The sequence below is a fragment of the Rhinoderma darwinii genome, chromosome 9 (genome assembly GCF_050947455.1).
Source record: "Rhinoderma darwinii isolate aRhiDar2 chromosome 9, aRhiDar2.hap1, whole genome shotgun sequence".
Classification (NCBI taxonomy): Eukaryota; Metazoa; Chordata; class Amphibia; order Anura; family Rhinodermatidae; genus Rhinoderma; species Rhinoderma darwinii.
In genome coordinates this window covers 47,055,872-47,074,967 of record NC_134695.1, presented here as the reverse complement: position 1 = coordinate 47,074,967, position 19,096 = coordinate 47,055,872, and the positions used below count along the sequence as shown (strand labels likewise).

The 19,096-nt window shown below is 43.7% G+C and overlaps 1 protein-coding gene across 1 annotated transcript in view; it reads right to left on the bottom strand.

Moving 5' to 3' along the window:
• Nucleotides 1-19,096, bottom strand: part of LOC142660173 (mucin-2-like) — a 93,382-nt gene that overhangs the window by 20,605 nt on the left and 53,681 nt on the right. Inside the window, exons 31-38 of the mRNA XM_075836754.1 lie at nucleotides 11,969-12,466; nucleotides 11,743-11,793; nucleotides 8,443-9,870; nucleotides 7,939-8,148; nucleotides 6,757-7,049; nucleotides 5,450-5,624; nucleotides 5,053-5,297; nucleotides 4,771-4,954 (exon numbers count right to left, since the gene is read on the bottom strand). Coding sequence (XP_075692869.1) covers nucleotides 4,771-4,954; nucleotides 5,053-5,297; nucleotides 5,450-5,624; nucleotides 6,757-7,049; nucleotides 7,939-8,148; nucleotides 8,443-9,870; nucleotides 11,743-11,793; nucleotides 11,969-12,466 — 3,084 coding nt within the window. The remainder of the gene's footprint in view (nucleotides 1-4,770; nucleotides 4,955-5,052; nucleotides 5,298-5,449; nucleotides 5,625-6,756; nucleotides 7,050-7,938; nucleotides 8,149-8,442; nucleotides 9,871-11,742; nucleotides 11,794-11,968; nucleotides 12,467-19,096) is intronic.

Genomic DNA, 19,096 nt, shown 5'->3' with positions numbered 1-19,096 from the left:
ACTACTATCCATCCTTTGTTTTCTGTAAGCAGTTACAGTATGCTGCTATTAGCATTGCTAAAGTTCATATTACTTTCAACAATTTGGAATGGGGCTCTGTTATGAGGCCCCTTAAATTCTAGTTATAACCCTGGTGATGTCACTACGTAACTCTTATATGAGTTCTACTTGTCTAGAGATTGAAGGTTGCCACAAACTTACTAAAAAAAATAAAAAAATAACTACTTCAGGTTAGTTAAAGCTCTACAATTTTCCAACTTATTTTCTGCATTCATATCTCACAGTTTTTTCACCGCTTGTTGTTAATTAGCAAGAACATTCGTTGGTTTCTTCCAGTGGATAAAATTCTGTCCATGGTTAGAAAACACAGCTCTGATACACATACTGTAACTGTAACGAGCCGTACACCTGTGTGTCCATCCAGTGGCGGATTAAGTAGACCATAGGCCCTGGGCTGTTATCCAAGCTTGGGCCCCCCTTCTGCACCGCCGCCCTGCCGCGCCGTAACTATTGTTAACACTACCTTTTTGGGCAAGCATTAACAAATGGGTGTTACGATTCCCTTGTCACAGGGCTGTGTCCCTACATACTGACAGTATCACACTGTGTAGGGACACATCCTCCTGACAAGGGGAATTGTCTATCAGTCCTGGACTGCAGAAATACTTTTTGTGAAATACAAGGATTTCCTATAATAAACATGTCAGGAGAGGTGACAGATTTTCTATAAATCTAGTGACTCACAGGTGACAACATCTCAGATTCTAGTAGTTTTTTTCCTCTTGTTTTCTCCATCCGGTCCAGAGCTCACCCATTTCTGCAGTTTGCCACTCAGATGTCTTCGGCTCCTCACTTTTCCAACATTTCCACACCTATAAACGAAAATAAAATTATCATGGTGCCACATACTGTGCCCCTAAATATAATAGCACCAAACACTGCGCGCCTAAATATAATAATACCATACACTGTAAGCACCACATGCACACAGCCCCCTGTAGATAGTGCCACACACAAACCCCTGTTTATATCACACTTCCGCCTATAGCTAGCACCACATCCCCGCACATCCAGAGCGTTACACACAGCCCCCTACAGATAGCGCCATACAGCCCTCCCCCTCTTGTAAATAGTGCCACAGAGCCCCCCGTGTAAAGAGCGCCACACACATACCCCTGTGGATAGTGCCACACAGCCCCCCCCTTGTATATAGAGCTACACAGCCCTCCCCTTTGTACATAGTGTCACACAGCGCTCCCCCCTGCATATAGGGCCACTTAGAGCTGCCCCTTGTATATAGGGCCACATAGCGCTCCCCCTTGTATATAGGGCCACTTAGCGCTCCCCCTTGCATATAGGGCCACTTAGCGCTCCCCCCTTGTATATAGGGCCACATAGCGCTCCCCCTTGTATATGGTGCGCACAACGCTCCCCCTTTGTATATAGTGCCACACAGCGCTCCCCCCTTGTATATATGGTCACACAGCACTTCCCCCCTTGTATATAGGGCCACATAGTGCTCCCCCTTGTATATAGAGCACACAGTGCTCCCCTTTGTATAGTGCACACAGCGCTCCCCCTTTGTATATAGTGCATACAGCACTCCCCCTTTGTATATAGTGCACACAGCGCATCCCCTTTGTATAAAGTGCGCACAGCACTCCCCCCTTGTATATAGTGTCACAGAGCACTCCCCCCCCCTTGTATATAGGCCCACACAGCGCTACCCACCCCCTTGTATATAGGGCCACCCAGCACTCCCCCTTGTATATAGTGTAACATAGCACTCCCCCCCCTCCTTGAATATATACACAGCGCTACCCCACCTAAAAAACAATATATATTTTACTTACCGTGCCCAGTGGCGGCCGCTCCAGCTGGACACATGTGAATCCTCTGGACGAGACGCATGCGCAGACCGGCGTGATTCAGTACCACATCACGCCAGCCTGCACTGGGAGTCTTCCCAGCGCCTTATAGGCTCCAGGCCTAATGTGGCCTGCAGCCTATAATATTCATTTGTATCTGAGTCCTGAGGACTCAGATACAAATGAATGTGGCTGCCGCTAGCATCGGGGCCCCATACGGTGCTAGCGACGTCACCGGTCATGAGGGGGCCTGTGCGGTTCGGGCAGCCATGGGCCCCCCGGGAGCCTTGGGCCCCCGTCGGCCGCCCGAACTGCCCTAATGATGATCCGCCACTGTGTCCATCAGAGGAGCAGGACAGAATTTTATCCACTGAAAGCTTACAATGAATGCTCCTACTCAATAACTACAAGCAGAGATCTTGAAACTGTGAGGAATTAATACAGAATGTATATTGGAAAATTGTATAGCTTTTAATTATACAAAAAAAAACATTAATTTGATGAAACTGTACAACCCCTTAAGGGTTATTTACTAAATTAAAATATATATTTGACTTCCCCTGCACCCGGAATTATATATACACACGTCACAGACAGGAGTTTTTTTCAACATTTGATCTCCTTCCCGACATATTACGTATACTTACGTCATAGTCGGGTAAGGGACGTAGAGTGCGGGCTCATGAGCTGAGCCCACCCCATACAGTGCAGGTGTTGGCTGTAGATTACAGCCGACACTTCACTGTAATGAGCAGGATTGTGCTCGAGCTTGATCCTGCTCGTTTATCCCCTTAGATGCCGCGGTCAATAGCGACTGTGGCATCTAAAGTGTTAGAAAGAGGGGGTGACCCCCTCTGACAGCCCATCGTCGTCACCTCTGACGCAATCGCAGGCGGCCTATGGTTGGCATGGCAGCCTGGGGGGTCTAATGGAGGCCCCCAGTTCTACCATCTTTGTACTCCAATAAAGTCCAGACTTCACGCTTAATAGGAGCCTGACAGAAACACGATATACTGCAATACATTAGTATTGCAGTATATAGTGTAAGCGATCCAACAATCATTGGTTCATATACCCTAGAGGAACTAATAAAAACGCATATCCTGCCGACTACGCCAAGTGTAACGGGGCACTAGCAGTACCACAGGTGGCGGATACGCTTCAGAAACAAGGCTCACACAAGGAGTACAAAAATAGAAATTATTTACTAAGGGTAGGGAAACAAGATCCAAAATAATAAAAGCTGTGAATAACAATTTCTGTAAAATAATAACACTCAATAGAGGGGTGGTAAGTACTACCGGGTCTCAAAACCCGGGAAAAGCAATTCACCAAATACAAACTTAGGGGCTTGTTTTCTACTGGACGAGTTGTAGTTTTTCACGGCACCATTTATTCTACCATACAATAATATATTGGGAACTTGGAAAAAAATATTTGTGGGGTGGAATAGGAAAAAAAAACTGTGATAACTCAATCTTTTGAGTGGTTTTGTTTTTACAGCTTTCACTGAACGGTAAAAATGGCATGTTAATTTTATTCTACCCGTCAATACGATTACGGCGATACCAAATTTATATTGTTTTTTAATGTTTTACTACTTTTACAAAGAAGAAACTAATTGTTAAAAATAAAATTTGTGCTTTGTCACCACATTCTGAGAGCCATAACTTTTTTGATTTTACTGACGAGTAAGCGGTGTGAGGGCTTATATTTTGCGGGGCGACCTGTAGTTTCTATTGGTACCATTTTGTCCTACATGAGACTTTTTGATCACTTTTTATTCCAATTTTGTGTATTTTATCTTTTATATTACTTTAGAGGAAAAATGGGAAACGGGTTTTTTTTTTTAACTTTTAATATATATATTTTTATATATATATATGTATATATTATTTTTTTTACACTACTAAAAGCTTTATCAAACTTTTTTTTTTACACATTATGGGACTTGAATCAACGATTGTTGGATCACTGCTACAATGCACTGCAATACTAATGTATTGCAGTATATTGCAATTTTTACGGGGGCTCCTGTTAAGCAGTGCCAGAGACACGCCTAACAGGAGATGAAGAAAGGCAGCCCTAGTGGTCTTCATTAGGCCCCTGGGCTGCCATGACCAACATTGGCGCCACCTGATCACATTGCGGGGGGGCCAATGAGCTGTCAGAGGGGGCGCCCCCCTGTTTGTAACATCTTAGATGCTACAATCATGCTTGATCGCTTGATCTCAGGGGTTAAATAGCCAGGAACAGCTGTAAAACACAGCTGACACCCGCTGCATATGGAGCAGGCTCAGCGGGTGAGCCCGCTCCAAACATCATCTCCCCCACCACGGCGCAATACTCCATTGTGGTGCGGGAACAGGTTAAGAAGGCCAGGGAGGGGGTTGGAGAAAGCGCCATTTTTCTGTAATAAGATATGAGAACAAAGTTTCTTATATACCCTTGTACTATTGATTTATGGGGGAAAAAAAGTTTACATTTAGTTAAGGCCCTTTTACACGGGCCAATTATTGGGCAAACAAACGTTCATATGAATGCTCGTTCCCGATCATTGCCCTGTGTAAACAGGGTAACGATCAGCCTATAAACGAGCAAACGCTCGTTCATCGGCTGGTCATATAGTTCATGCAGTATTAAATATTATCATAGTCGACAGCACATCTCCATGTGTAAACAGGGAGATGTGTTGCTGACATGACGGAAATGCATGGGGAAGAGCGATACCAGTAGCAATCGCTTATCTCCATACATAACCAAGCATTACTCCTTGTGAAAGGAGCTAGCGACTGCTGATCATCGAGCTGTCTCGTTGATCGGCGCTCATTTTCACCGCCCTTATCTGGCCATGTAATAGGGCCTTTACTCCTTAACATTTACAAAACTTTCTAGAACTCACCACACTGCCCTTGTGTGTTATGACCAAAACGATGATAAGGCAGTTTGATATAGAAAGCCAAGCCATTGTATGTAATATTAGCTCCCAATTCTGGTATTTCCAGCACATAATAGATGCCCAAGGTATAAACTTTCACCCCATTTTTCTTATATGGGGTACCAACAATTTCTCCATTTACAACAACCTTCGGAAAGAGAAACAAAGTAGAAATTAAGCTTATTTTATTTCCAGTTTGTGCACAGTACTGCTAGACTTCAGGACAGTGTTTAGGGCATATTATACCTGTATATTGGTGTCTTCTAAACCACTAATCCCAAGTTGGATTTCTTGAGTATTATGAAGAACAATGATATTACGAGGGCAGGAAACCCAATCTTCTATTCCACAATTATAGTTATCTATGTATATTGTGAAGTTATTCTTCTTTTCTATCTCCTCCACAAGGGTATAGGTGCAGTTGCCTTGAAAACTGTAATAGGTTCCATCAAATGTCTTATAGTGTGGATCGCCCCAGCCAGAGCACACACCTGCATTATAAAATTCACATCTGTAATTGCTAAATAAAATCTCTGAGCTGTACAACCTATTAGGTACTTAAACTGAATAATTTTTCCTTTCTATATCATTTTTGAAGCCGGAAACAAAAATCAATTGGAAGATCTATAGAAAATACACTTACAATCGCACTCCCAGTGCCAGCAGCATTGGTCATCATCTGGTACAGCTATTGGTGGGTACCCATTGACACATGTGATCGCAGGTGGAGACTCACACTTTAGCTCAATAATCTCTACTGTGTGATTTTCTAGGCATTTGGCCCTGGTGCAATTATTCAGCATCCATGTTTCATTGGGCTGAAAAAACACAAATGTTGAGAAAACAAAGATCCACTAAAGACAAATGTAGAAAAAAAAATTGGTCCAGATTATATAATACTGTATTGAAAAATTCAAAAAACCAGTCAGTGCCCTGTATGGGATCTCAATAAACAACCACTATTTAGGATAGGAAAGACAGGCAGTGGAAAATGTTTCAAACTTTGGCCTGTCCATGTATTGCCCATATTTACTTATCTCTATTTGGATACATCGGTCCATACAGTTCTTGGATAGATAGTGCTGAACAGTGTGCAGATACATAATACACACAGACAGTGCCATACAGAACTTGTTTACTACATACAGTTCACATATTCTTTGTACAGTGCCCAGGTACAGTAGTTCCTTCTAGAACACTACATGTTCCCCGACATTGTCAAACAGTGCTCCCATCAAGCCAAACAGTGCTTCCATCAAGCCACACAGTGCTCCCGTCAAGCCAAACAGTGCTCCCATCAAGCCAAACAGTGCTCCCATCAAGCCAAACAGTGCTCCCATCAAGCCACACAGTGCTCCCATCAAGCCAAACAGTGCTCCCATCAAGCCAAACAGTGCTCCCATCAAGCCAAACAGTGCTCCCGTCAAGCCAAACAGTGCTAACGTCAAGCCAAATAGTGCTCCCATCAAGCCAAACAGTGCTCCCATCAAGCCAAACAGTGCTTCCATCAAGCCAAACAGTGCTCCCATCAAGCCAAACAGTGCTTCCATCAAGCCAAACAGTGCCCATATAGTGTAATAGTTTGCCCACTGTATCTGTGTTTCAGCAAATCAACCCTCTATTCTCATTTATCGCCATTATATACCCAACACACTTTTATAAATCTAGATATCTTAAAGGAGTAGTCCCATTCATAGACATTTACAGCAAGATATGATATAAATGTCTGATAGGTGCAGGTCCCATAGGTGCTTGGCCATTTCCATAACTCCTTTAAATACTAATGGAAAAAGCCATGTACAGAGTTGGGACCTGCACCTATCAGACATTTATGGCATATCCTATGAATATGCCATACATCTCTATTAATTTCTATTTTTACAGCCTCTGATTGTAAGCAAATATTATTTCCAGTGACTATTTACCCAGTAAATATCTTAAGTTACCCACCTCTCGAAATTGCTCAAATGAACAACCAAGTCTTTCAGTTGTTGATGTGACCATAGCTGTTGTCACTTTGGAACTTGTATGTATGTGTGCTGTGGTGTACATTGTGGAAGTCATCTTTGGTGATGTGCTAGTAAGATTGGGTGAAATATCTGATGTTGTATTCAATGTCGGTATTGAAGTACTTGCTGGAGAAGATGTAGAGCAAAGCCAGTTGTTCACTTCAGTTTTACATTCCATACTGCAAATGACTGTGTGACACCAGGTTTCAGCGGTTACTTTGCTGATTATTTCCCCTGGAGAATTCAATAAACATTAATTAGAATACTTTGTGGCAGTTACTTAGTTTTAAGGGTCCTATTACTCGGCCCAATATGGGCTGTGAAAACGAGCGCCGGTCAACGAGACAGCTCGTTGATCGGCACTCGTTTGCTCCTGTCACAAGGAGCAATGATCAATAATATATGGTGAAGAGCGATCATTACTCCGATCGCTCGTCCACATACATTTCCAGCATGTCACTAGCACATCTCTCTGTTCACACAGGGCGATGTCTTGCCGACAACGATAATATTTAATGCTGTAGAAATTATATGATCAGCTGGTGAACGAGCATTTGCTAATTTTTTTGCTGATCGTTGCCCTGTTTACACACAGCAATGATCGGGAATGAGCATTCATATGTTTGCCCGATCCTTGGCTCGTGTAAAAGGGCCTTAACACTTTGTAGTTTTTATTTTATCTTATTACACTGCAACGGTAACGACGCCCGGAATGTTTAAGTGTAAGCTTTATCCAAAATATTAGAGAAATATAGAGAAAAATATTTAATTTTATTAGAATTCTCAGCCAATTGCAACCAGATGTGGCAGAGTTTTTCTGTGTATTACATACAGATTTGTATTACATGCGGATTATGCTGCCGATTTCAACCTGTGCATTGCCTAAGGAATATCTGCAACATTTAAAATTCTGCAGCATGTCCTAAAATCTGTGTAGATGTTTTATTTTTTTATGTGGATTGGGTATTTCTCTAATAGTTGTAGCTTAACAAACTACAACTAAATACACACAGGTTAGATTTGCGGCTAATGCATTTAATGAATACATATATCATATAATATAACTGGTAATACAGACTCCCATCCCTCACATTAAACCATCCAGTGATATAAACAGTGTTACCTGGTGGGTATGGGGTTCCATTATACACACAGACACACATCGTAGAAGATGAGATGCTTGTCTCTTTTACAGTGGATGATTTAGGAGAAGAAGTGATGACTGAACTAGTAGTAGATGATTCTTCGCTAGTAGCGTGGACAGTAGATGTCTCTGACTTTGTCGTTTTCTGCTGACCAGTAGTAGTAGCAGTAACATATGACGTTATTATCTCTGTCAAATAGAAGAAAAATACACAAACCTTTTAATTAAATTAGGATAATTTCATATTTTCAACTTTCCAACATCTTAGGAGCCTCAGTTTGGCATAAACTGGTATTTCCCTCTTATTTTTATTTGACATAATCATAACGTTACAACTTATTGCAGGGTAAAGGCAGTCCAAAATGATGTAAACAGAGCAAATACATTAAATAAAAAATGTGTAACAAAAATTTTCAAAAACACCCAAATTTAATTCCTGGAAGACCTGCGTTTACAAAAACATTATGAGTTAAGGTGACATACCTGTCAATGAAGGAATTGTGGTCTTTGTAGTACTTTCCGTGGTTGATGGTACAGATATAGTATGTGGCATATGGCTCATACTAGATGAGATGCCAGTTGAAGTAGCTTCTGTAGTCACTTTTGAAGTAAGTTGAGAGGTTGGTATTGTTTTTGATGGTGTGGAAGGTATAGGTGTTAGACTACCATAAGATTCAGTTGATTTAGTTGTAGCAGTAGTAACTGTAGGCTCTGTGGTCATGTATGATCTAGCTTTAGTACTTTTGTATTTTGTGGTCACATTGCTTGCTGAAGTAGTTGGTATGATGGTAGTTGTATTAGAACGAGTAGTGGCTTTAGATGGTGATTCTGGAATTTCATGTGTGTATATTGTAGATTTACTCAAAATATGTGATGTGGTAGAACTAGAAATAATAGCTTTAGGTGTGGAACTTGGTGTAGACTTAGTGGGAGAAGTTTCTATAAATTCCGTAGTTCTATATACTTTAGTAGTTTTACTTGTAATAGGAAAAATGGTGGTGGAGTTAGTAGTGAAAGTGGTCGAGGCTGGTACAGATTCAGAAGCCGTGACTATTGTTTTATCTAATGACTCAGTTGTACTAGAATTGATAGTGGTAGTCGAGGTTGTCATAGGTATAAATATACTTGTCGTTTTACTAGTCGTGGTAGTAATTGCAGGAGATGAATTAGTGGTTGCAGTAGCAACTTGAGTGGCTGATGTTTGCATTGATTCCGTTGGTGTAGAAATAGTTGGGATGTTACTTGTGGCAGTAGGTGACATGGTAGAGCTAGTAGTAGTTGATTCAGTGGTTGATGTTGTTTCAGAGTGTTTGTTAATAATTGTAGCTTCACTTGTAGTATAAGGAGATGTATTGGTGCTACCAGTAGCAGTAGTTTCTGTTGTGATCGGCATAGATTTGGTCGGAATATATATGCCTTTGCTTGTAGTTGTAGAAGCCAATGAAGCAGTAGAGGTTAACATAATATTTGTGGTTGGTGAAGATGTAGCAGAGGTGGTAGTCAGATTTGGAGACCTTTCAGTAGTTGTGAGTAATATTCTAGTCACACTTAGGATAGGTGTAGTGGTAGAACTAGTAGTGGATGATGCTAATACAGGTTCAGTAGAGGTATTTTTACTTGTTATTTTAGAAGTAGATGTGGTGGAGTTAGTTAAACTACCTTCAGTGGTCATCATTTTTTGGGGAGTATAGATCACTGTACTTTCATTTGAAGTGGCAGTTGAGATTGTGGTGGAGGTGGTAGGCGGTATATAAGAGGTAGTAGCGGGTGGAGGAGATGGTCCGATTGTGATAGTTGTAGTAGTAGGAGATGATATGAACGTAGTGAAAGGAGCTTCAGTAGAGGTTGATGAGGAGACAGATCCTGTGTATATAATGGTGCTTGCCTTAATTCGTGTTTCAGTACTGTGAACTGCAACAATAAAATACTTAAGTTAGCTATGAAGCACATGCAAAATGTATCTTTTTAATTTACAGTTTAATAACATATACAGTTTATATGCATTCATATAATAAAATAACAAACATTGTAATAATAATAATACATTGGGCCAAACTACAAACTTATCCATGCCACATTGATACTCAGCTCTACTACATCTGTAATCCCAGTTTCCCAAAATTTCCAACTATGTCAGTGTCATATTCTGTACTGTTTGTTACAGTTAGGTGTATTTGTCTTGAACAAACTAATCAATGCACTGAACATTATATTTCCTTAATATATTTTATTTCCTTTATAGCTATTGTACCTTGTGGTAAATTCAAAGTTGTCTTAGATGATATCAATGGCGTTTTAATATGTATATCAAATGCTGTATGGAGAGAAAAAATGAATAGGCATAAATTCTGTATATTTGAAAAAGTGAAATGCAATATGACGTCAGCTGGGTTACTCCTGCTTTACCAGAATTATCACAGTGTGGGCAGACACTTGTTAATAATCAATAGAACTATATAATGATTATAATGATGATAATAATAATTACTATTAGGGGAAGTTCGCGCAGAGTTTTTTGACAAGTTTTTTTACGCAGAAATGCGCCGCCGCCTAACAGAATTTTGAGGCAGATTTTCCTCCTGCAAAAAACTCTGTGTGAACCCAGCCTTATTATTTATATAGCGCCATTGTCGTATGTGACACTATATAATTTATAAAAACATAAATATACAAATACAAAGCAAATTCATTTTATAAGATAACACTGATACACTGGGAGAAAAGGCTGTACATATGAATCTTATCTGACTTTATGCAAATTATGCAGTTTTGGGAGTAGGGTGAGGTAGAGGTATGTTCAGCCTTTTTATAGCATATATATATATATATATATATATAGATGGATATATATATACACATGCTATATATATATATATATATATATATATATATATATATATATATATATATATATCATCAGTACATATGATTATATGAAACTTTGTAAGATATATTATCTGGGGCAACTTCCTTACTTTTGGGCATCGAGTAGTTCTCCTTTCTCTTTCTACGGGCTCTCTGTAAATGTTCACATACAAAAAAAAAATCTACGTAGTGTAAAACAGTAAATAATAGACAAGAAGAGAAGGTGAGGGGATGGAAGCTGCAGCAGGATCTTTCCCCAGTGCCTGTGAGAGACTTATGCTGTGAGAGGGGGGGAGGAGCAGCAGGGGAATTACAACCAATTGGAATCCACTTAAGGACCCTCCCACAATTTCCTACAATCTCATATAGCAGATCGCATTCGAGCTCGCACTGTAAATTTGTGTCAGATCTCAGTAGAACACATTGTGCTCAATATGTCACTGTAGAGTCCTGGCTTTAATGTTTGTGGGTTTATAGTTTCTTATATGGACCAGACTGAAATATGAGAGCATATACCAGCTCTTACATCTTTATTCTAATGAAGCTCTGAGTTGGAAAACTGCAACCGTTGGCATTCCGGATGAGTTTTAAAGTCATGGAGACAGTCTGATTACAATAAAATGTTCTGCCTTTGGTTAAACTGAATGAAAATGATCCTTACTGGCATGCAGCAGTGTACGTAGAAGAGAAGGGACCTCATAGCAAAGATCAAAATGTGGTCCTCATTCTAATGCTGTGTTTTCCACCCAGGACAGAAGGGCCTGGTGTTTGTTTCACCCCGTATGCCCTTTCTATCACTCAGTTGCTCTAGAGAGGTGAGTCCTTCACAGGTTCTCGACAATCAGTAGTAATAGGGATTGAACTAACAACGAATTGCCCCCCCCCTCTTTCTCTCCAAGGGCCCCATAGCAGCCTCACGGTTGGCCTCTAAGGAATGCATACCCTTGTGGGTGTGAGTATTATCAAAAACTGTTAAGATAAAAGCACTACAAAAAATGTTTTGTTATATTAGAGATGACTTGAAAGATAACTTGAAAGTTTCCATCTCCTGGGACAAGTGATCATATGATCAACTATAAATTTTCCTTGGGAGTAACTGTTTATGACAGATACAGTATATTTTTAGAATTTGTTCTCCACTTACATGTAGTTGGGGCAGTGGTCACATGTGTAGGAGGAGAATGCCCTTTGATAGCAGTGGCGTTAGAAGTTTCAATATAGTTTGTGGAGTTTGTTGATGTCCATGTTGCGGTTGCGTTTGTCCCCGTGCTGCCGATAGTGGTGATCATTGGAGTACCGGAATTATGTGCTGAGCTTTGGGGGGTTGTTTGTAAGCATATATCGGGCACTCTGCAGCAGTAGACACGAATCTCATAGTCAAAACACACAGGTACACTGTCCTGGTCTTTATTATTACAGATGAGCCCATAGGAGACTTCACATGCCACGTTCTGCCTCAGCTCATGCAGTGCTTTATTTGGCCAGTGTCTAGCTCTGCAGGAAATATTCAATGGCCTCTCGCAGACATCATATCCGCCCTGTCTGATATTATGGTACGTTTCATAATCCCCTCCGGTTCCATATGTAGGGTAACTTACACTAAACCACTCCGACCATGAACAGATCGGTGTACAATTTTGTGCTGCAAGAGAAGAATAAAATCATAACATCTATTTGGAAAGCATATAAATTGTGAATACCAATATAATGTCTGTAAATAATATTTGTTTAAATATCACACTCTGATGTCAGAACCCGACCATTATAGTCTTCGTCAAAGTTTATGCAAAACAACCTAATACACACCTCGGAAGCCGCAGACCTTTATTTTAAATGGAGGATCAGGTTTTATGTAAATCATTGGTAGACAGAAATCTCCCTTTACTCTTCTAAAAGAGGTTCTGCAGTAGTTGAGGTATGTATTATATTTAATATTGTACCCCTACTATAAATTACAAAGAATATTTGCAGTCACAAATATTACGGATCAAATTGTGGACCCATTAATTTCTATAGGCCACGAACACATTTCCGTATATTTACGGATGTGTGTCCGGGCTGTAGAATTGATTTGCAGAATTGACAACATGTCTTATTCTTCTCCGCAATTGCGTCACTGACTCACCCATAGAGGTCTATGGACGCCGCCGCAATTGCGGATGGCTACATAAGTACATCCGAATATGCGGACAGTAAAAACCCTTACGGTCGTGTGCATGAGGCCTTAGCCTTACTGTACTGGCAGACGACTTTTAAACTTTACAAAGCTGATCAAACTGGCCAAAGAGCTTCAGAGATTCTACACATATCTTCTGTGTGCTATTGGTGTTTCAGAAACGTTCTGTAAACTACAATGATAATTACTGTCCTAATATCCCATGAGCAGAGGCGTAACTAGGAAAGACTGGGCCCCATAGCAAACTTTTGACTGGGGCCCCCCCTCCGCTGGGTATCACACAACCCCCCCCTTGTAGATAGTGCCTCCCTATAGATTTCACCACACAGCACCCCCTATAGATAGCACCATACACAGCCCCCTGTAGATAACGTCTTACAGCCCCAATCCCCCATGTAGATAACGCCATATAGCCCCCCTGTAGATAACGCGATACAGCCCCCCTGTAGATAACGCGATACAGCCCCCTGTAGATAACGCAATACAGACCCCCTGTAGATAATGCCATACAGACCCCCTGTAGATAACGCCATACAGACCCCCTCCTGTAAATAACGCCATACAGACCCCCCCTGTAGATAACGCCATACAGACCCCCCTGTAGATAACGCCATACAGAGTCCCCCCTGTAGATAACGCCATACAGCGTCCCTCCTGTAGATAACGCCATACATACCCCCCCCCCCGTAGATAATGCCAGACATACCCCCCTGTAGATAATGCCATACATACCCCCCTGTAGATAACGACATACATACCCCCCAGTAGATAATGCCATACATACCCCCCTGTAGATAGTGGCATACATACCCCCCCTGTAGATAACGCCATACAAACCCCCCTGTAGATAACGCCATACAGAAACCCTGCTGTAGATAACGCCATACAGACCCCCCTGTAGATAACGCCATACAGAGTCCCCCCTGTAGATAACGCCATACACACCCCCCCTTTAGATAACGCCATACAGACCCCCCCTGTAGATAACGCCATACAGAGTCCCCCCTGTAGATAACGCCATACACACCACCCCTTTAGATAACGCCATACAGACCCCCCCTGTAGATAAAGCCATACAGACCCCCCTCCTGTAGATAACGCCATACAGACCCTCCTGTAGATAACGCCATACAGAAACCCCGCTGTAGATAACGCCATACAGACCCCCCTGTAGATAACGCCATACAGAGTCCCCCCTGTAGATAACGCCATACACACCCCCCCTTTAGATAACGCCATACAGACCCCCCTGTAGATAACGCCATACAGAGACCCCCTGTAGATAACGCCATACATACCCCCTGTACATAACGCCATACAGACCCCCCCTGTAGATAAAGCCATACAGACCCCCCTCCTGTAGATAACGCCATACAGACCCCCCCTGTAGATAACGCCATACAGAAACCCCTCTGTAGATAACGCCATACAGACCCCCCTGTAGATAACGGCATACATACCCCCCCCTGTAGATAACGCCATACAGAGTCCCCCCTGTAGATAACGCCATACATACCCACACTGTAGATAACGCCATACAGACCCCCCCCTGTAGATAAAGCCATACAGACCCCCCCTCCTGTAGATAACGCCATACAGACCCCCCCTGTAGATAACGCCATACAGACCCCCCCTGTAGATAACGCCATACAGACCTCCCTGTAGATAACGTCATACAGACCCCCCTGTAGATAACGCCATACAGAACTCCCCCTGTAGATAACGCCATACAGACCCCCTTGTAGATAACACCATACAGAACCCCCCTCTGTAGATAATGCCATATAGACTCCCCCTGTAGATAACGCCATACAGACCCCCCTGTAGATAACGCCATACAGACCCCCCTGTAGATAACGCCATACAGAGTCCCCCCTGTAGATAACGCCATACAGAGTCCCCCTGTAGATAACGCCATACAGCGTCCCTCCTGTAGATAACGCCATACATACCCCCCCCAGTAGATAATGCCAGACATACCCCCCTGTAGATAATGCCATACAGAGTCCCCCCTGTAGATAACGCCATACAGAGTCCCCCTGTAGATAACGCCATACAGCGTCCCTCCTGTAGATAACGCCATACATACCCCCCCAGTAGATAATGCCAGACATACTCCCCTGTAGATAACGACATACATACCCCCCAGTAGATAATGCCATACATACCCCCCTGTAGATAGTGGCATACATACCCCCTGTAGATAACGCCATACAAACCCCCCTGTAGATAACGCCATACAGAAACCCCGCTGTAGATAACGCCATACAGACCCCCCTGTAGATAACGCCATACAGAGTCCCCCCTGTAGATAACGCCATACACACCCCCCCTTTAGAGAACGCCATATAGACCCCCCCTGTAGATAACGCCATACAGAGTCCCCCCTGTAGATAACGCCATACACACCCCCCTTTAGATAACGCCATACAGACCCCCCTCCTGTAGATAACGCCATACAGACCCCCCCTGTAGATAACGCCATACAGAAACCCCGCTGTAGATAACGCCATACAGACCCCCCTGTAGATAACGGTATACAGACCCCCCCCTGTAGATAGCGCCATACAGAGACCCCCTGTAGATAACGCCATACATACCCCCTGTACATAACGCCATACAGACCCCCCCTGTAGATAAAGCCATACAGACCCCCCTCCTGTAGATAACGCCATACAGACCCCCCTGTAGATAACGCCATACAGACCCCCCCCTTGTAGATAACGGCATACAGACCCCCCCTGTAGATAAAGCCATACAGACCCCCCTCCTGTAGATAACGCCATACAGACCCCCCTGTAGATAACGCCATACAGACCCCCTTGTAGATAACACCATACAGAACCCCCCTCTGTAGATAATGCCATATAGACTCCCCCTGTAGATAACGCCATACAGACCCCCCTGTAGATAACGCCATACAGACCCCCCTGTAGATAACGCCATACAGACACCCCTGTAGATAACGCCATACAGAACCCCCCATGTGGATAATGCCATACATACCCCCCTGTAGATAGTGGCATACATACCCCCTGTAGATAACGCCATACAAACCCCCCTGTAGATAACGCCATACAGAAACCCCGCTGTAGATAACGCCATACAGACCCCCCTGTAGATAACGCCATACAGAGTCCCCCCTGTAGATAACGCCATACACACCCCCCCTTTAGAGAACGCCATACAGACCCCCCCTGTAGATAACGCCATACAGAGTCCCCCCTGTAGATAACGCCATACACACCCCCCTTTAGATAACGCCATACAGACCCCCCCCTGTAGATAACGCCATACAGCGTCCCTCCTGTAGATAACGCCATACATACCCCCCCAGTAGATAATGCCAGACATACCCCCCTGTAGATAACGACATACATACCCCCCAGTAGATAATGCCATACATACCCCCCTGTAGATAGTGGCATACATACCCCCTGTAGATAACGCCATACAAACCCCCCTGTAGATAACGCCATACAGAAACCCCGCTGTAGATAACGCCATACAGACCCCCCTGTAGATAACGCCATACAGAGTCCCCCCTGTAGATAACGCCATACACACCCCCCCTTTAGAGAACGCCATACAGACCCCCCCCTGTAGATAACGCCATACAGAGTCCCCCCTGTAGATAACGCCATACACACCCCCCTTTAGATAACGCCATACAGACCCCCCCTGTAGATAAAGCCATACAGACCCCCCTCCTGTAGATAACGCCATACAGACCCCCCCTGTAGATAACGCCATACAGAAACCCCGCTGTAGATAACGCCATACAGACCCCCCTGTAGATAACGGTATACAGACCCCCCCCTGTAGATAGCGCCATACAGAGACCCCCTGTAGATAACGCCATACATACCCCCTGTACATAACGCCATACAGACCCCCCCTGTAGATAAAGCCATACAGACCCCCCTCCTGTAGATAACGCCATACAGACCCCCCTGTAGATAACGCCATACAGACCCCCCTGTAGATAACGGCATACAGACCCCCCCCTTGTAGATAACGGCATACAGACCCCCCCCTGTAGATAAAGCCATACAGACCCCCCTCCTGTAGATAACGCCATACAGACCCCCCTGTAGATAACGCCATACAGACCCCCTGTAGATAACGCCATACAGACCCCCCTGTAGATAACGTCATACAGACCCCCCTGTAGATAACGCCATACAGAACTCCCCCTGTAGATAACGCCATACAGACCCCCTTGTAGATAACACCATACAGAACCCCCCTCTGTAGATAATGCCATATAGACTCCCCCTGTAGATAACGCCATACAGACCCCCCTGTAGATAACGCCATACAGACCCCCCTGTAGATAACGCCATACAGACACCCCTGTAGATAACGCCATACAGAACCCCCCATGTGGATAACGCCATACAGACCCCCCTGTTGATAACACCATACAGAACCCCCCTCTGTAGATAGCGCCATACAGACCCCCCCTGTAGATAACGCCATACAGACCCCCCTGTAGATAACGCCATACAGACCCCCCTGTAGATAACGCCACACAGACCCCCCTGTAGATAACACCATACAGAACCCCACCCCCCCCCGTAGATAACGCCATATAGCCCCCCCCAAAAAAAAAAAACCCCGCTATAGTTTGTCCTACAAAAGAGATGTATCCCCTATCCACAGGATAGGGGATACATGTGTGATCGCTGGCAGCGATAAGGAGAGCGGGGGACCGAGGGTCCCCCCAAGTTCTCCATGACAAACCACGGACTTCCGGAGTCTGCGCAGTTCAATAAAAATGAAAGGTGCGCTGGTCACGCATGCGCACAAGCGCGACCAGTGCACAATTCATTTCTATGGAGCTGCATACAGACCCCGGAAGTCCGAGGTCCGTCATGGAGTACTTCGGGGGACTTTTGGTCCCCCGTTCTCCCTATCGCTGGGCGTCCCAGCGATCACACATGCATCCCCTATCCTGTGGATAGGGGATGCATGTCTTTTGTAGGCACAACCCCTTCAGTGGCAACGCGCTGTAGCAGCCATAGCGGCTGCTAGCGGAGCCTCCGGCCATGCTGCGGGCCCCGTAGCAGCCGCTACGGCTGCTATAGCGGTAGCTACGCCACTGCCCATGAGTCCGTACCTGTAATATTAATTTTAGGGAAGGGCCTTTCCCATTAGGGTATGTTCCCACACACAGGATACGCTGCAGATTTTCTGCAACAGAAAATCTGCAGCAGAATCTCAAGAAAACGCTGCTAAATCTGTCTAAAAAAAAACAGTTTTTCCTGCTCATATTGCTGCGGAAACGCAGCGGTTTTACCTGCGGATTTACTGTTAAAAATTGATTATAGTAAAGCATATGTGCACCTGTGGATTTCCAGCAGTTTTTACTGTGTTTTCGCTGTGTAAACGCAGTAAAAACCGCAACAGATTGCGGAATTTATGCTCCACATTGAAGTCTATGGGCAAAACACGCAGCATCTTCACACAGAACCAGCAGCATAAATTGGCATGCTGCGGAATTGAAGGTCGCAACGCAGAACATTTCCCCCATGACTTTTCTGTGGGATTTTTTTCCGTAGTGTGGGCATGAGATTTTCTAAATGGCATTGACTTTGCTGCTACTACTGTAAATGTTGCGGAATTTCCACACAGAATTTTGTTGCAGAAATTCCACAGTGTTTACGCTACATGGGAACCCACATGTAACCATGTGACTGGCACACTTCTAAAAGCTATATCTGTGTGCAAGGTTCATACTAAGCAGCCATCATGAATTGTAGGCATGAAAGTGTCTGTTCTTCTGTAATATGCATCTCTATGTAGCATTGTGGTTTGTCTGCATTCTGCTGGGAGGTGTTGTAGCTTCCCTTATGGGTAAGGGTATGTTCACACAGAGTGTTTTCAGACGTATTTCGGGCCGTAAACGTCCCGAAAAACGGCTGAAAAATCGAAAGCAGAACGCCTACAAACATCTGGCCATTGATTTCAATGGGAAAACGGCGTTCTGTTCCGACGAGGCGTTAAAAAGACGGCCGATAAAAACAAGTGCATGTCACTTCTTCAGCCATTTTTGGAACCGTTTTTCAAAAACTCTATAGAAAAACAGCTCCA